Source organism: Danio aesculapii, chromosome 6, assembly GCF_903798145.1.
Source record: "Danio aesculapii chromosome 6, fDanAes4.1, whole genome shotgun sequence".
Lineage (NCBI taxonomy): Eukaryota > Metazoa > Chordata > Actinopteri > Cypriniformes > Danionidae > Danio > Danio aesculapii.
In genome coordinates this window covers 43,149,179-43,174,016 of record NC_079440.1, presented here as the reverse complement: position 1 = coordinate 43,174,016, position 24,838 = coordinate 43,149,179, and the positions used below count along the sequence as shown (strand labels likewise).

At 39.2% G+C, this 24,838-nt stretch overlaps 2 protein-coding genes across 2 annotated transcripts; both read left to right on the top strand.

Moving 5' to 3' along the window:
* The first annotated feature begins 3,303 nt into the window (after positions 1 to 3,303).
* myhb (myosin, heavy chain b) lies at positions 3,304 to 13,826 on the top strand. The gene is given in 45 exon segments (XM_056460279.1): positions 3,304 to 3,321; positions 3,543 to 3,594; positions 3,733 to 3,943; positions 4,018 to 4,161; positions 4,259 to 4,415; positions 4,514 to 4,541; positions 4,627 to 4,738; positions 5,027 to 5,119; positions 5,233 to 5,296; positions 5,383 to 5,481; positions 5,588 to 5,691; positions 5,822 to 5,960; positions 6,053 to 6,171; positions 6,260 to 6,409; positions 6,489 to 6,659; positions 6,763 to 6,858; positions 6,860 to 7,070; positions 7,229 to 7,296; positions 7,383 to 7,470; positions 7,590 to 7,707; positions 8,010 to 8,087; positions 8,089 to 8,131; positions 8,209 to 8,345; positions 8,419 to 8,638; positions 8,640 to 8,675; positions 8,766 to 9,012; positions 9,087 to 9,149; positions 9,152 to 9,258; positions 9,386 to 9,531; positions 9,636 to 9,726; positions 9,805 to 10,194; positions 10,281 to 10,407; positions 10,703 to 10,821; positions 10,898 to 11,118; positions 11,178 to 11,361; positions 11,454 to 11,619; positions 11,714 to 11,838; positions 11,930 to 12,238; positions 12,325 to 12,528; positions 12,614 to 12,739; positions 12,825 to 12,995; positions 13,073 to 13,177; positions 13,260 to 13,355; positions 13,438 to 13,569; positions 13,704 to 13,826. Coding segments are annotated over 43 exon segments (5,829 nt in total). The 5' UTR covers positions 3,304 to 3,321; positions 3,543 to 3,594; positions 3,733 to 3,739; the 3' UTR covers positions 13,725 to 13,826.
* Positions 13,827 to 14,652: 826 nt separating this feature from the next.
* Positions 14,653 to 24,501, top strand: p4htmb (prolyl 4-hydroxylase, transmembrane b). Its single transcript, XM_056460259.1, has 10 exons — positions 14,653 to 14,934; positions 15,156 to 15,546; positions 15,623 to 15,704; positions 18,214 to 18,404; positions 18,805 to 18,901; positions 19,017 to 19,179; positions 19,267 to 19,452; positions 21,639 to 21,729; positions 21,838 to 21,961; positions 23,862 to 24,501. The coding sequence occupies exons 2-10, from the start codon at positions 15,181 to 15,183 to the stop codon at positions 24,065 to 24,067; spliced, it is 1,506 nt and encodes a 501-aa protein (XP_056316234.1). The 5' UTR covers positions 14,653 to 14,934; positions 15,156 to 15,180; the 3' UTR covers positions 24,068 to 24,501.
* Positions 24,502 to 24,838: the final 337 nt, after the last annotated feature.

Genomic DNA, 24,838 nt, shown 5'->3' with positions numbered 1-24,838 from the left:
CCACTGATTTGTCCTTTTGTAGTACTTCATCAATAATTAAATTTGATATCATTTAAGTGCAGAATCTTGTGCAGGAAACACTGAATGCCAAATGTGTCCTCCAGTACTTCAGGATTAGAAGGATTGAACCGGACTGCAGGATCTGCTGGACAAACAGCAGATGAAACTTAAGTCTTAAAAGAGACAAGCTGAGAACTCTGTAAGAAGAGCTTTATACGGTCATAACTCATCAGGATTCAATGAGGAGTGTGTTCGGTTATTCCTTAATTTATCGGTGACTAAATCCCACCACAGGAGGAACAGGTCAGAACTTACCTGTCCAGGTTGACAGTGATTATTCTAGATTATTTTGTCAGAAAATAGTTAAACTGTACAGTTGTTTGAAAGTGATGTGAAATTCACCTTAACAGTTTAATGTAAAAGTCACAATCTTTTTGTTCTAATTATTTATTTATTTATTTTTTGGTCAGTTGTTAGACTGATTGACCATTTTAATGTGTGTATTTCTTAAATCATGGTAAAATCAAGTGGCATACTTATGGATCAATCAAGTCATTAGGATTTATTTTGTAATATACTACATTTCACACGAAAAAAACAAATTCATCATAGAAATCAGAAATCGTCACCAGCTCTGAAATAAACAAGCACAAAATAATCATACTTCACTGGTCAACAAATATTTTAAAGTAGATGCCTTGTTGAATCTTTTTAACTTAAGAGGTTTTAACTTTGGAGGTTAATTTTAGCTAGAAGTGAGTGAGCTATGTAAGAGTAACCCACCAGAGTAACCTATTTTCCTCCCTAGTCGTGTTGTGGATAAAGTATCTGCAAGAAACATGCTACATTAAAAAAAGATACAATTAAACATACCATCTGCCTCTTCAGGTTGGTGCTGAATAAATATATCATCTGTATATCCCTCATACTTTCACAATACTTGAACTTTATTACAGTATCTACACTTTCACTCAGCCCTTAGCATCTACCAAAATTCATCTTAAAATTCATTGTATCGAACCTTCAGATTTAAACATTTACGAGTCAGTTCAAGTTCACACTGCACAGGCAGATACCGAATTGTTCTTTGCTTGTTTACGCCAAATGCACATGTTCAATCAATGTTTGTATCTGCAGTAACTTCATGTAATCTGGGGATTTTCCACATTGTTTGCCGTCTTTCGGAGCAGTGGAAACTGACCCTAAAATAATCTACCTCACAATCCTTCATCTGAGAAACATTTCAAAATCCTCAATTTCCTTTTTCACCAAGGGGTTGGGCTGCAGCCTATTATGCTTTGTGCAGGTATTTTCTTAACAATTGCATTTAATTGATACACAAAATACGAATCATTAACAGATATATAGCAAGCTAATTCCATAACCATTCCAAATTTGAGCAATTTTATATTAAGGGAGCTCATTGTGGACTTGCTAGAGAGGATTGTTTTCATACTTGCATTCATGCTTGTGTAGCTCACCAAATTGTTGTGAGATATTATTAAGAGTCTCCTTTCTTTCCTTCACATATTCATTTGCACCAGTTAATTAGACCCAAACTCTTTTAGTGATAAAATGATGCAAAAGTGAAACACTTCAAACCAAGTCTGCACAATATCATGCAATTGCATCTAAGATGTCAATACTAATAATAAAGATTCATACTCATCTCCGGTGGCATTCAAGAAACCCAACTGCATCCACCAAAAGCTTCGTTGGCAGTGGATCTATGCATAGTTAAAGTGTAAATGTGCCATACTTGCACACTGAACAATCAAGTGCTGCAATTTCATTTGTCCTTTGCCATTAGATGCAAAGATGCTGTATTCAGTTTCAATGTCCTAAAATAAGAATCAGCATCATTACGCCTTGAAACTATGATACGACCGTCTCATCCAAGAACGATTAAACCACCAACCTACAATCTTTAATGCTGCACACATGCAGGCTCTTGACAGATGCTAAAACACTTGGATTTTGTTTTGTAATGCAATGCAGTAGGTTCAAGACACAATAAATCCCCAGAGTATGCTGCCATTTGGTGGGCCCAGTCTGCACTGGTGTCTATATTTGTATTTTGTCCAAATAAGAATGTAGTGTTATGGATGGGTGATCCAGTTTCACATTTTTATTCAACGGAGCCCATTATATCCTAAGAGTAACTCCTCCACAATTTTTGAAAGCTTTCTGCTCTTTGCCAGTATAGGATCACCTTTCCTGTGGGAAGACTGACCTTAAGGCTCACAAAGCCCACTTTAAATCAGATCTCATGTTACACTTGGCCAAACAGAGGAGGCTAAAAATCTTGGTGAAGTGCAATTGTGTTTGATGGTTTAATTATAATATGTTATTGGTTTGAAGTCATATGTACAATGATTTATAAATTTATTTTAAATCTTGAAAGTGAATAAAAGTTCGCTCCCAACACTATAATGTGGATAGGCAGCACTATTAGCACACAATGACTCAAGTTTGCCTGTTGACATCGAGGCCTTTGTCACCACCTTGGACTTTGTTTCATCCCCTGGAGAGGCCTGGAGTGCCTCAGCTGTTCTTAGCAAGGATCTTTTGGCATCCCCGTTTGTTTCTTGAAGAGATAAATGTATATCATTCGAATTTCTTTGTAACATTGTATTTGCATGGCTCCTGCAACTTTATACTAGTCACATTTATTGCCAGAAATTACTTGCATATTGCCAGAGATTCACAGGGATTTACAGCTATCTGGGTGCTTGGGCCACTGACTTGGGTATTGTAACTCTTTATTTGTATCTTCTGAATTCTTTACATTGAGAAGAAACAATGCAACCGTTATAAGGTAAAATTTTAGAATTAATTCGGTAACACTTTATTTTGATGGTCCATTTGAATATTAGTAGACTGTCTGCTTAATAGCTGTTGATACTGCTCCCTCAACAGACATTTAACTGACTACAAGAAACTTTGCAAGTACATGTCAACTTACACTAACCCTAACCTGACGGTCTACTTATAATCTAATGAGAATTAGTTCGCATGTAGATGCAATGTAACTAAAATTCAACAAACGGACCATCAAAATAAAGTGTGACCAGTAATTCTTGACTGCCAAAATGCTCTCATCAGTGCTGGACTAGAAATAAACAATTTGGAGACACAAAGCCATCTTGGAAGTCCTGGCCATTTTAAGAGATAAAAATAATACAGTGATGCTGCTAAGGGGGACAAATGGAAGTGGGCAAACAGGACTCATGACCAAAATTAAGCTGACAGGACACTTACACACAAGTATAAAAGAGGGCTTTCCCGACTCCTCCCAGGGCTCACAACTACACAGCTGAGGTGAGTGTATATGCTATACAGAGTGAGCGAGTGGGTGAGTGATGCTACACACAGTTCTGCTTTTTTTTTTCAACAAATAGGAATATTTAGGCTTGTTTTGTTACACATTATAGCACTTCCTATTATATTACTTTTGTATAATAGCATTATAACAACCTCAACAAAAAAAGATTAAGATTGAACATTTAAATAAATGTCTTGTATTTGCTAACTATTATCAGGTGGTGAATTGTAACATCAAGATCAAGTCCTAAGAGTTGGTCCAAGACAAAGGTAAGCATGTTAATATTTACTTAAGTAACTAACTAGCCTACTTGAAGCATTTTACACTTTAGTTTAAATTGATGAACATTAATGGCATGTAAATGTTCTTTTCCAGTGCTAACTTGCATTTTTTTTCCCCTATAAAAGTGCCACCATGAGTGGGGAATCAGAAATGGAGTGTTTTGGCCCGGCGGCCATTTACCTCCGCAAACCAGAGAAGGAACGTCTCGAAGCTCAGAATAGGCCGTTTGATGCCAAAACCGCTTATTTCGTGTCTGAACCCAAGGAGATGTACCTCAAGGGTGTTCTCAAAAGTAAGGATGGTGGCAAAGCTACTGTGCAAACTCTCTGTGGAAAAGTGAGTATCCGAGATATTCAGATACAGATCAATGCTTTGCTTCCTTCATAACTGTAAAATTATACTCCCCCCAGACCCTCACAGTGAAAGAGGATGAAATCTTCCCAATGAATCCACCAAAGTTTGATAAGATTGAGGACATGGCCATGATGACCCACCTCAACGAACCCACCGTGCTGTATAACCTCAAAGAGCGTTATGCAGCATGGATGATCTACGTAAGTAAATAAAAAACACTGTGGTGATCTGACACACACTTATTTTACTTAGTCTCTTGTCAATATCTAGTGGTAAATGTGCATTATTCTCTTGCAGACCTACTCTGGGTTGTTCTGTGTCACTGTGAACCCCTATAAGTGGCTCCCGGTGTACGATGCTGTAGTTGTGTCAGGCTACAGGGGCAAGAAAAGAATTGAAGCCCCACCTCACATCTTCTCCATCTCTGACAATGCTTATCAATTCATGCTCACTGGTAAGAAACAATTGTCTTAAACATATTTAAGTTTGTGAAAAGAATGCATTCATTTTGCTTTCATTTTTTATTTAATATATGACTTTCTGCGCTTGTAGATCGTGAGAATCAGTCTATCCTGATTACGTAAGTATTTTCCTTCAGATGCAATAGTGTTGCTGTATGGTAAACATGTAGAAACTGTAAAGTCTGATGCACATTTTATTTTCAGTGGAGAATCTGGTGCAGGAAAGACTGTGAACACCAAACGTGTCATCCAGTACTTTGCGACAATCGCTGTGGCTGGCAAGCAGAAGCAAGAGCCTATTCCTGGAAAAATGCAGGTATATAGAGAAGTTGATTGCTGCAGAGCCTGTTGGTGGGGCTTCACATCCAGCTCTCCCTCTCTGAACATAATGGGTGGAGCTTGAAGGTCCAACCCTCTCCTTTAACATAACTAGATCAAGCTCCATCTATTGGGCTCACAGAGAATAGAGCCAGGCTAGGTCCAACTATTATATTTGGCATTATACTTGGCTCTGCAGGGAGTTCCATAAATGGGATTTGTTTGTCAAAATGATAATGTAAATTCAATATTTACTGATATGTCTGCCACATTATGACTCAATTAGGGGTCGCTGGAGGATCAAATCATTGCAGCCAACCCCTTGCTGGAAGCCTATGGTAACGCCAAGACTGTGAGGAATGACAACTCTTCCCGCTTTGTGAGTACCAAGCAAACAGCCACTGAGCCACTGTGTTTTTATTCTGTAATGGGAACATTTTATACATATATGTTTGTGGTAAAGATTTGTTATCCTGTGCCTGAATCCTTCAGGGTAAATTCATCCGAATTCATTTCGGCACCACTGGAAAACTGGCCTCAGCTGATATTGAAACTTGTGAGTTCTTAATTAGTTTAGATATCAAATGACTGACTTAACATTTGTTCATATTCTTGCTGTTATAAGTACCTTTTGACCCATAGATCTGCTGGAAAAGTCCAGGGTAACTTTCCAGTTGTCTGCTGAGAGGAGCTACCACATCTTCTACCAGCTCTGCACAGGCCATAAGCCAGAACTGCTGGGTAAGAAAATGTACATCACTACATTAGACTGAGACACGAGCAAAGACAAGAGTTATATTTGTACAGCCGTTTAAAGTCCTCATTTCTTGCGGTATTCCTCTTGTAGAGGCTCTTCTGATCACCACTAACCCATACGACTATCCCATGATCAGTCAGGGTGAGATTACAGTCAAGAGCATCAATGATGTGGAAGAGTTCATTGCAACAGATGTAGGTGGAAATCAAATGTTTCAGCAGCTAATATCCGATACATAATAATATGGATGTATACTCTGTATATCTGATATACTGTATTAAATATGTTATCCAAGAGGCACACTTGATTGTTTTTGACTTGCAGACAGCCATTGATATTCTGGGCTTCACTGCTGAAGAGAAAGTAGGCATCTACAAGCTGACAGGAGCTGTGATGCATCATGGGAACATGAAGTTCAAGCAGAAGCAGAGGGAGGAGCAGGCTGAGCCTGATGGAACTGAGGGTGGGATTTCAGTTTAAGCTCAGCCTTTGGAAACATGCATCTATGGTATAATATGGCTACATTTAGGTAATAAATTGAAATGCTTTTTCCAGTGGCTGATAAAATTGCTTACCTCTTGGGACTGAACTCTGCGGACATGCTGAAAGCTTTGTGTTATCCCAGAGTGAAGGTCGGGAATGAATTTGTGACCAAAGGTCAAACTGTTCCTCAGGTAGGTGCATTAAAATTCACCTTGAGTACATCATTAGATTAGGAATGTAATAAAGTGAAATGGTATTAATTCTTGTTTTATATGTTAGGTTAACAATGCAACCATGGCTCTGTGCAAGTCTATCTATGAGAAAATGTTCTTGTGGATGGTTGTGCGAATCAATGAGATGCTGGACACCAAACAGCCAAGACAGTTCTTCATCGGAGTGCTTGACATTGCAGGATTTGAAATCTTTGATGTAAGTTCAAGAATTCAAATTTGAAATCAGTGTTGCTTCGTTTTATTAGCTCTCAATATTGAATTGTTGCTCATTACAGTTCAACAGCTTGGAGCAACTTTGCATTAACTTCACCAATGAAAAACTGCAACAGTTTTTCAATCACCACATGTTTGTACTGGAACAAGAGGAATACAAGAAAGAAGGTATTGAGTGGGAGTTCATTGACTTTGGTATGGACTTGGCTGCCTGCATTGAGCTGATTGAAAAGGTACAAATGTCGACTTCCAAACATAAAGTGCTTTTCTTTTTTTGACAAAACTGCTTTGCTTTAATTCGTCTTCTTATCTTAAGTAAATGTGCTCTTTTTTCAGCCAATGGGCATTTTCTCCATCCTTGAGGAGGAGTGTATGTTCCCCAAGGCAACAGACACAACCTTCAAGAACAAGCTACATGATCAGCATCTTGGTAAAAACCAATTGCTTCCAGAAGCCCAAACCTGCTAAAGGCAAGGCTGAGGCTCACTTCTCCCTTGTGCACTATGCTGGAACTGTGGATTACAACATCTCAGGCTGGCTGGATAAGAACAAGGACCCCCTTAATGACTCTGTGGTTCAGCTGTACCAGAAGTCTTCAGTGAAACTGTTGTGTCACCTGTATGCTGCTCATGCTTCATCAGAAGGTTTGTGAAACAAATTCATACTGTTACGATTACAACATTAGGACTAGGATTAGGAATTTTTTGTTACATATAAGGTTTTGTTAAATATACTTTCTGTTTGATTTCGATTCATGGTTTTGTTTAACAAAGATTACTTAATTTTATTTCTTTATCGACAGCTGAATCTGGCAAAAAGGGTGGAAAAAAGAAGGGAGGCTCCTTCCAGACTGTGTCTGCTTTATTCAGGGTAATGAAATGATTTCGTTTTAGCCTTTAAATATTTGAAAGTGTACTTGGTGTCTATAGTTGAATTGTTTATTCTACAATTAACAGGAGAATTTGGGCAAACTGATGACCAACCTGAGAAGCACTCATCCTCATTTTGTGCGTTGCTTGATTCCAAATGAGTCAAAGACTCCAGGTCAATATTTTTGGCACAATTATGTTTAAATACAGAAAAACATGTGACATATATTCTATGTTAGAAAAAAAGAGCAATCTCTCTAAAACAGTCATTATGTATTAACTCTCTTTATTTAGGTCTTATGGAGAACTTTCTGGTCATCCACCAGTTGCGTTGTAATGGTGTGCTGGAAGGAATCAGAATTTGCAGAAAGGGTTTCCCCAGCAGAATCCTCTATGGTGACTTTAAGCAGAGGTAATTAATGTGCATTACTTGTATTTCACTAGTCTTTGATGAATTAATGAATATTAGAATATGAGCATTGACAGTGTTCTAATAAAAATGCCCAGGCCTTGTTATTTGCTTTGTTCTAATGTTGAGGAATCTGGATTATTGTAAATGTGGAACATGTGCCAAACACTATTAATCTGCAAAAAATATGTTGACTTTCTTTTATACATGTCTGATGGAATAAATGAACACACATGCAGATGTTGCATCCAAATCCATGTGTATAAAGGATTAGTGATTAGGACTGAGTCATATCTTCTCTTTAGATACAAAGTATTGAATGCCAGTGTCATCCCTGAGGGTCAGTTCATTGACAACAAGAGGCTTCTGAGAAGCTTCTTGGCTCATTGATGTGGATCATACCCAGTACAAGTTTGGACACACCAAGGTACACACAATCAAATCATCTGACTTATTATGTAATTATTAACAGTGCATAATTGCTTTGTGAAATATTTGTGATAGGTGTTCTTCAAAGCTGGTCTTCTGGGTACCCTTGAGGAGATGCGAGATGAAAAACTTGTTATCCTTGTAACCATGACTCAAGCAGTCTGCAGAGGCTACGTAATGAGGAAAGAGTTTGTCAAAATGATGGCAAGGAGGTATGGTTTTTGCTTAAAGAAATATACAGTCCGCATTCATGCACAGGATTTGACGATTTCTTCTATGTTACAGAGAGTCCATCTACTCCATCCAGTACAACATCCGCTCATTCATGAATGTGAAACACTGGCCATGGATGAAGCTGTATTTTAAGATCAAGCCCCTGCTGAAGAGTGCAGAGACTGAGAAGGAAATGGCAGCTATGAAAGAAAACTTTGAAAAAATGAAAGAGGATCTTGCCAAAGCACTTGCAAAGAAGAAGGAGCTGGAGGAGAAGATGGTCACCCTGCTGGCAGGAGAAAAATGACCTGCAGTTACAAGTGGCATCTGTGAGTTCACAAATGATCAGTCCATCTTTATAAGATAACAAATACACACGTTGGAAAAAAGACAACTAATGATGATATTATAATCAACAGGAAACCGAAAACCTTTCTGATGCTGAGGAGAGATGTGAAGGACTAATCAAAAGCAAGATTCAGCTTGAGGCAAAACTTAAAGAGGCAACTGAACGATTGGAGGATGAGGAAGAAATCAACGCTGAACTTACTGCCAAAAAGAGAAAGCTGGAGGACGAGTGCTCTGAGCTGAAGAAAGACATTGATGATTTAGAGCTTACCTTAGCCAAAGTAGAGAAGGAGAAACATGCCACTGAAAACAAGGTTAATGTCTTGAAGTTTAGTTCAATCATGATCTTTCACTCAGGTTGCAGTCACATAAATATATTTGTCTCCTAGGTTAAAACCTTACTGAAGAAATGACATCTCAAGATGAGGTTATTGTAAAGCTGACTAAAGAAAAGAAAGCCTCCAAGAGGCACATCAGCAAACTTTGGATGATTTGCAGGCAGAGGAAGACAAAGTCAATACTCTGACGAAAGCCAAAGCAAAGCTTGAGCAGCAAGTTGATGATGTGAGTTTGAAATTGAACAGATTTGTGCAAATTCACCTGTTTATTTACTATTACAAGAAGCAGAACTCAACCACGGTAGTGATGTTTTAAATATCATTTTCGTTAATCTTTCCACATCTGCGAATAGCTCGAGGGTTCTCTGGAGCAGGAGAAGAAACTCCGTATGGACCTTGAGAGAGCCAAAAGAAAGCTCGAGGGTGATTTAAAACTTGCCCAGGAATCCTTAATGGACCTGGAAAATGACAAGCAACAACTAGAAGAGAAATTGAAAAAGTGAGAAGCTAATCATTTTTAATCCTACCCTACATAATTCAGACCCCTTGTTCAGTTTCAGAATACTTCAAACTTATAAATCATTTCTGTTTTTTTCAAAACAGGAAGGACTTTGAGACAAGTCAGTTTCTGAGCAGGATTGAAGATGAGCAATCTCTTGGTATTCAGTTCCAGAAAAAGATTAAAGAACTTCAGGTGACTCAATGTGCTGTTGTGACTTTGTGATTATTTCTCTTTAATGAGCTTGTAACTTATCAAGTTTTGGTACCACAGGCTCGCATTGAGGAGCTGGAGGAAGAAATCGAGGCAGAGCGAGCTGCTCGTGCTAAGGTCGAGAAGCAGCGATCTGATCTCGCCAGGGAACTTGAGGAGATCAGCGAGAGGCTTGAAGAAGCAGGTGGTGCCACCTCTGCCCAGATTGAGATGAACAAGAAACGCGAGGCTGAGTTCCAGAAACTACGCCGCGATCTGGAGGAGTCCACCTTGCAGCACGAAGCCACGGCTGCGGCACTCCGCAAGAAGCAGGCTGACAGTGTGGCAGAGCTGGGAGAGCAGATCGACAACCTCCAGCGTGTGAAACAGAAGCTTGAAAAGGAGAAAAGTGAACTTAAAATGGAGGTTGATGATGTGTCAAGCAGTATGGAGGCTGTTGCCAAATCCAAGGCAAGTATTAGCATATTTATGAAGCACTCTTTGTGAAACACAGTCCTAAACAACAACATCCATTAAAATCATGTTGTATTTGGCAGACAAATCTTGAAAAGATGTGTCGTACACTGGAAGATCAGCTGAGCGAGTTTAAGTCGAAACATGACGAACATGTTCGCCACATCAATGATCTTAGTGCTCAAAAGGCAAGACTTCAGACTGAAAATGGTAAGTAGCTTTACTATAACTTGATCCTGGAGGGCCAAAACTTGATCCTGGAGGGCCAGTGTCCTGCAGAGTTTAGCTCCAATTCCAAGTAGACACACCTGAACCAGCTAATCAAGCTCTTACTAGTCTTTGTGAAAACTTCCAGGTAAGCGTGTTGAAGCAATTGGTGCTAAACTCTGCAGGACACCGGCACTCCAGGACCAAGTTTGGAAACCCCTGGTTTATGGGTACGATATAAAAAATTACATTCTTCATAAACAGCATATACAATACTAAATCATCAAATTCACAATAGGTGAAATGGGTCGTCAACTAGAGGAAAAAGAGTCTTTAGTTTCTCAGCTGACTCGAAGCAAACAGGCTTACACTCAACAGATTGAGGAGCTGAAGAGGCAAATTGAGGAAGAAGTTAAGGTGAGAAATTAACCATTTTATAGAACGAGTTCATGAACTAATCTATTGAATAACTCTAGATACTTGTATCTTTAAGGCCAAAAATGCCCTGGCACATGCTGTCCAATCATCACGACATGACTGTGATCTGCTCAGAGAGCAGTACGAGGAGGAACAGGAGGCAAAAGCTGAACTTCAGCGTAGCATGTCAAAGGCCAACAGTGAAGTAGCTCAATGGAGAACCAAATATGAGACCGATGCTATTCAGCGTACTGAAGAACTCGAGGAAGCAAGTAAATGAAATCAGCCATGTTATAAGTCTTCAAACAAGAAATGAAGTAAAAGCAATGACTAATATTTCATTATTGCTTACTCAGGAAAAAGCTTGCTCAGCGTTTGCAGGATGCAGAGGAGTCCATTGAGGCTGTGAATGCCAAATGTGCCTCTTTGGAAAAGACTAAGCAGCGACTGCAAAATGAAGTAGAAGATCTCATGATTGACGTTGAGAGAGCTAATGCTTTGGCTGCCAACCTTGACAAGAAACAAAGGAACTTTGATAAAGTAAAGCGACCATGTTTTTGTACATAACTTCAGTTGCACATGATATTTTTGTGATGCACCTCACCATAGGTTTATTGTTCACTTTCATAAAGGTCTTGGCAGAATGGAAGCAGAAGTATGAGGAGACCCAAGCAGAGCTGGAAGGAGCCCAGAAGGAGGCTCGCTCTCTTAGCACGGAACTTTTCAAAATGAAAAATTCTTATGAGGAGACTTTGGATCATCTAGAAACTCTTAAGAGAGAGAACAAGAACCTTCAGCGTATGTACAGTTTACTGCAGAACTATATGTTTTTTGCTTTTTAGATATAAATAGTACATTTTAACCAATTGTTGGTGATTTTTTGTGTATACAGAGGAAATCACAGATTTAACCGAACAGCTTGGCGAGACTGGAAAGACCATCCATGAGCTGGAAAAAGGAAAGAAAACTGCGGAAATTGAAAAATCTGAAATCCAGGCTGCTCTTGAAGAAGCTGAGGTAACATCTAGGGCCTAAAGATTTTTTAAATTCCCAATATCACCACTGAACTTCCAGCAAACAATACACTACAAACCATCCTATTTTTCAGGCAACCTTAGAGCATGAGGAATCCAAGATTCTTCGTGTTCAGCTTGAACTGAACCAAGTGAAAGGAGAGATTGATCGGAAATTGGCGGAGAAGGATGAGGAGATTGAACAGATTAAGCGAAACAGCCAGAGAATCATCGATTCCATGCAGAGCACTCTGGATGCCGAAGTCAGAAGCAGAAACGATGCTCTGAGAATCAAAAAGAAGATGGAAGGAGACCTGAACGAGATGGAGATTCAGCTGAGCCATGCAAATCGGCAGGCAGCTGAAGCTCAGAAGCAGCTCAGGAACGTCCAAGGGCAACTCAAGGTTTGTTCTTTTAGAGTAGTATTTAGCAGTATATCTTGATTTGATTACCTAGATCAAACGATCTAATTGAAACTTGATTGCTTCAGGATGCTCAACTCCATCTTGATGAAGCTCTGAGGGCTCAAGAGGACATGAAAGAACAAGTTGCAATGGTTGAACGCAGGAATAACCTGATGCAGGCAGAGATCGAGGAGCTGAGAGTTGCTCTAGAGCAGACCGAAAGAGGCCGCAAAGTGGCTGAGCAGGAACTGGTGGATGCCAGTGAGCGAGTGACTCTCTTACACTCCCAAGTAAGAAGAATGATTTATTTTAAAGAATGTTTTAAAGAATAACTGTTAAACAACATTACTTATAACTTGATCTCAATTTCCTCAGAATACCAGTCTTATAAACACCAAGAAAAAGCTGGAAGCAGATCTTGTTCAGATTCAAGGTGAGATGGAGGACGTGGTCCAGGAAGCTCGAAATGCTGAAGAGAAGGCAAAGAAAGCTATAACTGATGTAAGTAAATCTGTTCATGGATAAATTAGCAAAGTTTTCAAGATGTTCCATGTAAACTAAAAACTGGGTTAAAAAAATATACCAGGCTGCCATGATGGCAGAGGAGCTGAAGAAGGAGCAGGACACAAGCGCTCATCTTGAGAGGATGAAGAAGAATCTGGAGGTTACAGTCAAAGACCTGCAGCACCGTCTAGATGAGGCTGAGAGTCTGGCCATGAAGGGTGGAAAGAAGCAGCTCCAGAAACTGGAGGCCAGAGTATGTGACTGCACACACTGTTCATTAATTTACTTTACCATAAATCAGGAATGACCTCAGTTAAACCTGTGCGTCAGGTTCGTGAGCTGGAGAGTGAAGTCGAAGCTGAACAGAGACGCGGTGCTGATGCTGTGAAAGGAGTCCGCAAATATGAAAGAAGAGTGAAGGAACTGACTTATCAGGTAATAATCACACAAATATGCCTATGTAGGTATTGTAAATGGTCAAATCAAAATGGTCAACATTCAAAATGTTTTCTGACAGACTGAGGAAGATAAGAAGAATATTATTAGACTGCAAGACCTTGTGGACAAACTTCAACTGAAAGTCAAGGCCTACAAGAGACAGAGTGAAGATGCGGTGAGTTATTTTGGACTTTGATGAGTGTTGTGCAACATTATTCTAATTTGATCAACCTAAACAAAAATGATTTCACTGACAGGAGGAACAAGCCAATACTCACCTGACCAGGTTCAGGAAGGTGCAGCATGAGCTAGAGGAGGCTCAGGAGAGAGCTGACATCGCTGAGTCCCAGGTCAACAAGCTCAGAGCTAAAAGCCGTGAATTTGGAAAGGTAAATATCACAATTTTATTAGTTCTATTATTTGTGCACAAATATTGTATACAAAATTAAATGAGGCATTGATAAATAGTTTTGTTCTTCACAGTTTTGTTCTCAATTTAGTAATCTTTTGTATTTATTTGCAGGGTAAAGAGGCTGAGGAGTAAACTCTCTGAGAAGGAAACTGGGCAAAGAAACAAGAACTCGTATAATATGAACTCCTTGTCAAATGTCCACAAGAAGTAACTAATAAAAAGTAAATGACCTGAGGTGTTTGTGTACTGAATATTTTGGTACATTTCTGTCAATAGTGTGTACATGATGTGTCCAAACATAAGAAGCCATTTTGTGAGACAGTTTAGCATAACAGCATAAAATGTGGTAAATTAATCACAAGGCTGTTTCTGACAGACCTAGCCATCTACTTACCTGAAATCCATATTAGCATCCAGGAAATGACAAGCATTATCCCAAAACCACCAACTCTTAGAGAGACTTTAAAACGCTGTAATAAATATTAGTAAAGAAATACGTCTTCCAAAGTTATTTTTAGTAAATATTCGCTTTATTCAATCTTTCCTCCATATACGATATATCGGACCACCAGAGGTCGCTAATGCTTTCTTATAAGTCTGTCAGTTGCGCTATTGGAAGATCAGATTCGAACAATTGATTTGAACAATTCAATTTCAAAGAACCGGTTCAAAAACTGATTCGGCTTTTTTTCGTACGTCCTAATTCAATGAGTAATTGGTTTTTCAAGATTAATTTTATTAACAACAAAAATAAACACAAACAGCTTAATTTGAGTATGAATATTCAAAAACATGTCGATTCATTAGATAATATTGATATTTCCATTTCATATGAATATATTAATAATTATTAATAGTAATATATAATATAGATCATATAAGATATCAGTCATTTTGACTAAGTTTGCCTTTAAATAGGATTCTCTGGGTTCTGTTAAACAACCGTTCATTCAAAAAAAAATTGTGAAACTTTTCAATCGACTCCTTAAAAAGATTCGATTCTAAAGAACGGCTCATTGGCGAGTCGGACGTCACGGGCGCAGGGGCAGTGCGTCGGAGATGCAGTTGTCAGGGGAATGGCGTCCCTCGAAAGTCCAGTCACTTCGAGGAGTATAACCAAGAAGACTGACAAATAAAATCTAATTATTATAAGCGGACATTACAAAATCATCCTAACAGGGATTTTAAAGAGAGTGAATTTCAAAATGGTGTTTCGACACAACTGCTCGTATGATAGCAGAAGCTGCGCAGTTGCTATAATCACGCGTCTCGATGTAAACAAGAGAGTGACAACTGAAAGTGCTGAGTGAGCCACACACTGTCATGCTACCGCAAGCCGGAGGTACGTACGTTTATACGAACGAAAGTCTTAAAATAACTTATCCATATATTAAAGCAGCTAGTTTTGTTGACTCTTTTTTTATTCGTGTTGTAAATCATCTTGTTACAAATGTAGCCCTCTAGTAGATTAGCCAGGCAGTAAAACATCTGGGTGTAACGCGTATTTGTGTATCGGTTAAATACCAGCTTGTATGAAAGAAGCTTAACTAGTATCCTAAACAGATCACTAAAGGTGTTGTCTGGAAAAATGATGGAACCCCAGGACACCATTGAGGAGGATGACAGCCCATCAGCATCAGCACCACCATCATCGTCATCCTCTCCGCCACCTCGAGCTCTGCCCCGTCAGCGCGTCTCACTGCAGAAGACCAGCGTCTGCTCTCGCTCTTACTTCATGGTGGTGATGGTTTTCTTCCACGTTTACATCATAAATGTCATTGCACTCCTGCTGTATGTTCATTATAACAACGGCTCTAACGCGATCTCCGCAAACCGGGATTTCACAAGCAGTGACAGCAGCAGTCATAAAGTTACCGGAGCGTCAGACGCGCAGGCCACTGCCGACTCGGGCTTCCCTCGAAATATGTTTCTTCCCCGCATCGAAGGAATACGGGTAAAGAGTGTTAGATGATTGGAGCTCTGAGTATTGTCATAGTCGTTGATCTTCCAAAGTATTTCTTCATTTTTAGGTGGGCCATGTCCAAAAAGTGTCACTGGTGTCAGGCAAAGTCCACGAGATGAAGACCCTCAGTCTAAAGCCTCTGCTGTTTGGTAAAGATGAATTCCTAAACAGTTCACCAAAACTTGTTTGATTTTCATTCCATCCCAGCAAACACAGAGCTTTCCCCTAAAATCCCTATTTGGTTTCTGCTGGTTTCTATTTGGTTGTGTTGGGTAAAAAAGTAATATTTTACAATCTTGAGCATATCTTTGTGCCAAAAAGACACAAAAATAACAACACATACTTTCTTATTACTGTCCTTTAAAAATAATTAACACATTTAGGATTTTAACAATTGTGTACTGTTCAAATGTACTACCCTTTCATTGTGTTTGTGGCTGTTTTGCCCCTTTATGTTTGTATTGTTGATTTTTTTTTGAAAAATTTGAAAACATTTTCCCAAAATATGTGTCTAAATAAGTTCATTCATTTTCTTTTCGGCTTAGTCCCTTTATTAAACCGGGTGTCGCCACAGAGGAATGAATCGTCAACCTATCCAGCACGTTTTTACTCTGCGGATGCCCTTCCAGCTGCAACCCATCACTGGGAAACATCCATTTACACTCATACACTATGGACAATTTAGTATACCCAATTCACCTGTAACGCATGTCTTTGGACTTGTGGGGGAAACCGGAGCACCCGGAGGAAACCCACTTGAACACAGGGAGAACATGCAAACTACACACAGAAACGCCAACTGACCCAGCCGAGGCTCGAACCAGCGACCTTCTTGCTGTGTGGCGACAGCACCACCTACTGCGCCACTGCTTCGCCCAAAATAAGATTTGTCACAAAAAATCATTCCACTTGCTGAAACACTGAGAAAGATGTGGCCAAACTAAGGTTCAAATTAACACCAGAGTAGATGAAAACATCCCCAACAGCAAACAAGTGTTAAGATATTTTAAGATTGTACTTTATTACTTTTAAAAGCAACTTTACCCAACACTAACATAGAGGGACTTTTATTTACATAACGAAAACTTTCCTGCCTAACCAACAGTGAAGGTTCTGGGAGCCAGAATTTTCATTAAAGAGCCCCTATTATGCATTAAAAAAGGTCATATTTTTTCGTTTGGGGTCTCCGACAACAGGCTGATATGCATGAAAGGTCAAAAAACACTCTCATTGTCTAATAATATGTATTTATTTTTACCTAATTATCCCAACGACTCCCATATGATTCGTTCAGTGATTAATTTGTTCTCAAACCCCTCCTTAGCACGATGCTAGTCTGCGCTGATTGGTCCAATGACCCAGTCTGTTGTGATTGGTTAACTGTGTTTAGCGTGAGACAGAGAGAAATGCTCAGCATGGCTTATCAACAAGTAGTCAGAGTGCAGAGTGTATGTGTGAGCCCAACACAGGAGTGCATTAAAGCAATGCAATTAAACAGCAGCATATTGCTCTATTCTTAACCATGATACACATTCAGTATTAATCCACACAGTGGCAAAAGCTGAACTACTTTGGAACTTGACCGCCACATGTATGCAGGAACAGCTGACGGTGGCCATAGATACGACAAACGGCAGTGGATCGTGAGCTCACAAACGCATTTAAATCCGTAAAGAAAGCGGCACCCGTCACGTTTTTAATGTGGCTTTAGAAGTGATATGAGAATATTAAGAGTTAACCAGATACAGTACAAGCGGTTACAAGTAACAAAACACAATTAAATACATCATTTGCAAGCTAGAGAAAACAAAGATGCAACCATTTTAATCGCGCTTAAGTTACATACACTTGTGAAATGGAGAAAGAAACTGATCCATGAACTGTGTACTGTAAAGTTCCTGTCAAGCTCTGACAAAGTCCCATATATCAATAGTCTCTTCTGATCCTTCCTTTAACAAACGGCTGACGAATCCCCTATTGTAAGCATGTAGATTGCTGAAGCACTCGTCAGAAAAATGACAGGAACACAGCACAAGGCTGGGGCTATAATGCTGAGGTATTTTTGCAAAAATAAACCTCAACCACTGAATCTTCACAGCCTCATCTTTGGGTAGAGAAAATAACACTAACTTTCCCTCACACTTCAGAGCACAGAGTCTTAGCCACATGATTCAACCGGGATCTGCTACAGAGTTTGTGGGCGGGGCCAGGGGTTTCAATTTTCCCGGCTCTGGGTGCAAAAAATGGGTTAAGCTTGAGTTCCGTATCTACATCATGGCAGCACGGCTAAAGACTCGTTACTGCGGAAATTCATTCGAACCAATATGAGTCGACTCTTTTATTGATGAATCAATAGTTTTAAACAGGCCACACGTTCAGATTTAAGCCTTAGCTGGATATTTCACTTCACCTAGAGCTGTTACACACTGCATTTAAGGGCATTTTCAAAGACCCATAATAGGGGCTTCTTTAATAATTCCCCAATGACACAATACCCAAAGATAAATGAAAAAGCATGATTGAGATATATCACCTCCAGTTATTTTTTTGGGGTGATCTTTTGACATAAAAAGGTTAGTCTCAGTCTGCTTAGTGTTTTGTTGATTCATTCATTGATGAGAAGCCTCATTGTGGCTGCTTGTTTGTGCGTCTCTGCAGAGATCCCTGACTTCCTGTCGGAGGAGGAGTGTGGTGTAGTTTTGCGTTTGGCTCAGCTGAAGGGCTTGATGGAGAGTCAAGTCATGGTCCCCGAAGGTCAAGAAGAACTCAATCAGCAGCTCAACCTCAGTCCTGAGGAAATCTTCAATTTTCTTGACCTCAACCAGGATGGCCAGCTTCAACCTCATGAGGTCTATCAGCAATTGCCAGTTACTACTGAGCCTTGCGATTAAAGGCAATAGATCACTCAAATATGACAATTCTGTCATCATTTACTGACTCTACACTTGTCATAAACACATTTGACTTCCTTTCGTCTGTCGAACACAAAAGATGTTTTGAAGAAAGCTGGACACCTGTAACCATTTACTTCCATAGTATTTGTTCTTCCTTCCTACTATGGATGTCAATGGTTACAGGTTTTCAGCTTTCTTCAAAATATCTTCTAATAGAACTAAGAAAAAAAAATAGTTATTTGGAGTCATTTCTATCCCAATGCTAAGAAATATAATGCTTTAAAATGTCACATGTATGTTTGTTTACATATGTTACGTGTAATCTGTAACTTGATCATCATATTTTCTGCTGCAGATATTGACACACTCTCGAGTAAGAGATGGAATCTGGTTAACTTCTGAGAATCTTAAGGAAATCTACGACGGCCTGAAAGCTGATCTGGATGGAAATGGTAACAGCCTAAGCTGGAGATACTATTTAAACTTCACATTATAACTGTGGAAGATATAAGAGTGTCCAGATTCATGTGTGTATATATGTGTACCTCTTTATGCATGCTTCTGCAGGTCTCTTGAGTTTAGAGGAGTTTGGGCGTCTGAGAAGTGATGCTTTTCAGCGTTTTCTGCTCCAGCGCGGAGTCGAGAGGAGTCAGCTGGTGAGAAACAGCAGACATACCTGGCTCTATCAGGGTCAGGGAGCACATCAGGTTCTTCAAGATCTCCGCAAAAGGTTTATCCGCTCTCTTATATATGCTTTCTTCATGCCACACTTTTCTTCTTTGTTTTTTAATATTGCTGTGTCTTTCTGTCTATCAAGAGTCACTCTTTTAACTCGACTGCCATCCTCTCTGGTGGAGTTAAGTGAGCCATTACAGGTGGTCCGCTACGAGCAGGGCGGTCATTACCACGCTCATCATGACAGCGGGCCTGTGTATCCTGAAACAGCCTGCACACACACTCGCCTCGCTGCCAATACCACCTCTCCATTCCAGACGTCCTGCAGGTAAGCCAGAGATTAAGAGTATTATTAAATAATGTCACAAATTATATTTAAAATCCTGAAGAAATTCAGAGATTTTACTATAATCTACAATACTATCTTAAAGGGATAGGTCACCCGAAAATGTCAATTCTGTCATTTCTTAAATCTGTGAGTAAAAAAGCGACCAACATTTTTTAAAATATCTTTTTTTGTTTTCAAAAGAAAATCTTAAAGGTTTAAAACCACACTGTAAATTTTTTGTTGTTATTTCAACTTAAAAAGTAAGTGTTTGTGCTGCCTTAACATTTTAGGTTAACTTCACTTAAATAGTGAAGTTGTTTTAACTCAGGTTAAAGTTGACAGGACTTGACAATGTAAGTGTAATGGATGTGGTCTAAGTTTAGTAAACTTAGATAAGATGTTGTAATAAAGAATGATGTTGATAGGACATTATAATTCAAGTATGAAGGACATGGGCTGCGTCCGAAACCGCCTACTACTCAGTAGATGCTGCATTTCAATTTAAATGTACTACTCAGCCGTTGAATATATGAATGTAAGAAGTATGAATGGAAATCGGACATACTACATCCGCCATTTTGTCATGGTCACATGACCTACCTGCGTCAGTTGCGTCGCTTCACTCCCATTCATGAATTTTCCTCGCGGGGCATCATGGGATAGCACAGCGTGCATGGGATGCGTACTTCAGAATCTCGCTGGAAGTAGTAAGTCATCCAGGTACTTCTCGCTTACTGATTTTCGAATTCTATGAATTCGGACATACTACTCGGCTCGCATACTGATTTTAGCGTACTGTATAGTATGGAAGTGTGCAGTTTAGGACGCAGCCATGGTTTAGTAAACTTAAATAATAAAGTTGACTTCCTTATTCACACACACTATGGCCAATTTTGTTTATTCAGTTCACTTAAACCACATGAAACCGGGAGCATCTCATACAAACACACCCAACATAGGCTCATTCTGAAACGTAATACATTTCTGGAGATCGCGAATTATGTAGCCAGAGCTACGTATGCTGCATTTCATCTTTAAAACGAACGCTACAGGGCGGTATGATGCCGTTCCGTGTCTCACTTACCAGCTGACCAGAGTTAAAAGAGCGGAGTTGACCATGACAAAGAGCGTAGTTGACCGCGACAACGAGGTTCGAGTCTGGTGAAGAACGGTTCCAGAAAGCAGGTAAGACAAAAACAAAAGCTAAAAAATAAAAAAAGGAAATTACAGGGTAAGAAAGTGATAAAATCTGAAAACGTGGTAAAAATCAGGGGGCTTTTCTTAAACACTATTGGTTGGGTTTAGGAAAGGGGAAGGGTGGTGGATTGGTTGGTTGGTTAGTCAGTAAGTCAGTCAGTCGACATCGGCCTCTGGTGGATTTACGTGAGAACACCATGCACAAATGGCACTCACAAGAGAATTTTGAGATCTGAAAAAGTGTACACAGCGGCCTCTGGTGGATTCGCGAAAACAAGAACTGTAAAAAATGTAGCTCCTGGGGCGTATTTGGCGCTTTTCAGAAATATATAGAAGGTAGAGGTACGTAATCATAATGAGCCTGGGTTGAACACACCACAACATTACAGTGAGAAAATGCCGATCAGTGTTGACAGATACACTCGAATGTTTCCAGCCCAAACTGTCCAAAACCCTCCCAAATTCACAAAAAATGCCTAAAAACTAAAAACACACTTTAGGTACACACATTTGGTTTTTGTTAAATATTTAACAAAACATCCCAACTGATCCCAAACCTGCCCAAATTTTGTCAACTCGATTAATCCATTTTTACCAGCACAGTCAAATTCTAAACCTGCAGAAAGACAGTCTGACGTCATCCAAAAGTTTAAATTATATATACTCATTTAGGGAAAAGTATTAAAATAAATAAAAATAAATAAATTATATGAGTAAATTTTCATTTTTGGGTGAACTATCCCTTTAAATAGCATTTGCATATTTTATGTCATGAGAGTTTGGTTAGTTTTCCACATGAACTGTTCAAAAACCTTGATTTGAGCTTAAACTGGTAAAATACTAATAAAACAATAGTGCATGCATGCAAACTTAGACAATGTGATGTTCAATTGGTGTTTTTTATTTATTTTTTGAACATGCAATTTTCAATCTCAAAGCAACAGTACATTTCCTTTTTCTAAAGTTCATAACATTTGTGTTTTTTACAGGTACATCACAGTTCTGTTTTACCTTAATAATGTTCAGGAAGGAGGCGAGACCACCTTTCCAGTTGCAGACAACAGAACTTATGAAGAAGCGGTGTGTTTTATCAATAAAATGTCTTTGCATGTGTTTGTGAGTCAATAGCAAGAGTTGTGTTGAATTGAAGCACATAATGAGATGCATGTGTTTGTGTGTGATGCCCAGTCTCTGATACAGAATGATGTGGATCTATTGGACACCAGAAAACATTGTGATAAAGGCAACCTGAGAGTGAAGCCTGTGAAGGGGACAGCAGTGTTCTGGTACAACTATCTCTCCGATGGTAGAGGTAATGAAATGTTGTTATAGTTGTTGTTTTGTAGTGTATTATTCTGACCTTTTAGAATAATTCAAAATTAAGCATAATTAATTGTAAAGTAATAATTGCAGCAGTCATTCATATACTGGGCAGGACGGTGGCTCGGTGGTTAGCACTGTCGCCTCACAGCAAGAAGTTCGCTGGTTCAAGTCACATCTGGCATGCCTTTGTTGAGTTCTCCCCATGTTGGAGTGGGTTTCCTCTGGGTGTTCCGGTTTCCCCCACAGTCCAAAGACATCCTTTATAAGTGAATTGGATGAAGTAAATTGGCTGTAGTGTATGAGTGTGTGTGTAAATGGGAGAGTGTATGGGTGTTTCCCAGTGCTGCGGTAGTTGTGGTTGGAAGGGCATTCATTCATTCATTCATTTTCTTTTCGGCTTAGTCCCTTTATTTATCTGGGGTCCACCACAGCGGAATGAAACGGCAACTTATCCAGCATATGTTTTACACAGCGGCTGCCCTTCCAGCTTCCATCACTGGGAAACATCCATACACACTCATTCACATTCACACACTATTGACAATTTTAGCTTACCCAATTCACCTATATCACATGTCTTTGGACTTGTGGGGGAATTAGGAAACCCATGCCAACATGGGGAGAACGTGCAAACTCCACACAGAAACTTAAATAGAAAAATAAATAGATACAGTTTGTTGTAATACTTTACATTAATTAACAATTAACTATTAATTTGTTACAGTATTTGTCAACCATGTGTTTACATGCAAAAATACATCCAGTCAGGGCTAGTTCATGTTAGCTAAAGTACCATAAATTATATTAATGGATACATTTTTTATTTATAAATACTGAAATTACCCAGCAGGCACCTTAAAGACAAAACAACATTAAAAAATGTATAAGAAAAGTTTTATTCATCAACTTCATTACAAATTTTCCCTGGATTGTTCATAATTTTGTTCAATGCATGCAAACTGAAACATTGGGGTAAAAAACAATGTCTCCTGTATTAAATTTATGACGCCAATGATCGATGTCAAATTGATGTCAATTTGGTATCAATGTAGTCAAGACATCAAATTGATTTTCTTTTTTGACATGTTTATGACATGATTTTATAAAAGATAGATAGATCGAAAAATCTTATTGTGTTACACTGATCACAAATTTATTAAAATTATGTTTTATGTTGTCCCACACTTTTGGATCCTACTATTCACTTATCTGGACACATTTATTTAATTAATTTACTTATTCATTCACTCATTTTCCTTTGGCCTAGTCCCTTTATTCATCAGGTGTCACCACAGCGGATTGAACCGCCAACTTATCCAGCATAGGTTTTACACAGTGGATGCCCTTCCAGTTGCCACCCAGTACCCAATTTATTCAATTGTTTCAATTCACCTATAGCGCATGTGTTCAGACTGTGTGGGGAAACCGGAGCACCCGGAGGAAACCCATGTGAACATGGGGAGAATATGCAAACTCCACACAGATATGCCAACTGGCCAGCAGGGACTGGAACCAGTGACCTTCTTGCTGTGAGGCGATAGTGCTAACCACTGAGCCACCTTGTCATTTTTTTACAATTTATTCATATTGTTAACAAAATTTTATATTCATAAATGCACATTTATTAATAAGAAACCTAATTTTAAGGTATCGGTTGGCTGAAATATGCTTGTATATTACCAATATCAAAGACTCTAAACAAGAAAGCCCTACACACTTTTAAAAAATTGTGAACTCTGTAATGTATTTAATTATTTCATATGTACAATTTATATATCTGTATTTTATTTGAAAAAAGTTACGCTGCTCTTTAAACTAAAAAAAATGAAAAAACTTATCTGGACAGTTGTTGATGGGCTGTAATTATTGTGCGTTGCTGCCCTCTGTAGGTTGGGTGGGTGAACAGGATGAGTATTCTCTTCATGGTGGCTGTGTGGTGACACGGGGGACTAAGTGGGTTGCCAATAATTGGATCAATGTGGATCCAGACTACCAGCGGCAGGCACGCTACCAACTGCTCGTTTCTCAACAAGAGTCCCAAGAGCAAGAACAACCGAACTTAGACCAGCACATAGAAGCTCACCAAGACCTGTAAACAGAAACACACACACACACACACACAAATCCAGGTACGGCAGTGCACATATATACACATTCACTACCGTGTTATGATCTACTACAGTATATATAGTCATCCACTTTCTCCTTCACATCCAGACACAGTTTAATTCCAGCAGAAAATCACTACACACATGCTGGTATTGATGGTTTACAAGGACACTTTTTAGGTATATATTTTATACTGTAAAAAATGCTTATTATATGGCAACTAAATCCTTCCCTCACAGGAAGCATGTGGCAAGTTTTGAATGTCAAAAGACTTGAGTATGATTTCAAAGCATTTTAAATTATGAGGACACAAGGTATGTCCTCATAAACCACCTTAATAGGGTACAACTAGGTCAAATTCCCATGTCATTATACATATTTTTGTCCTTGTAAACCACCAAAACCAGTTCACACACACACACACACACACACACACCCTAAAGCACTGACCTCAAACCACCAAAAACACATTGATCCTGGTTTGCTCTTCCTGGCATACACACACACACACACACACACACACACACACACACACACACACACACACACACACAAATGCACAGTATAGAAATGTAGCCCTAGCAACATTTCCTTGTATTCAGAATTGAAAGCTTTACTCAGCCTCCGGGGTTGGGTTGGATTCAGGGATAAGCAGCCCGAGCTTTATGCAAATGTGAAAGACAATGCTACTGTTCCTAATGTAGATATTTGAAGGTGTTATTTATTTTTTCATGGGAATGCAGCCATATTGGACAAC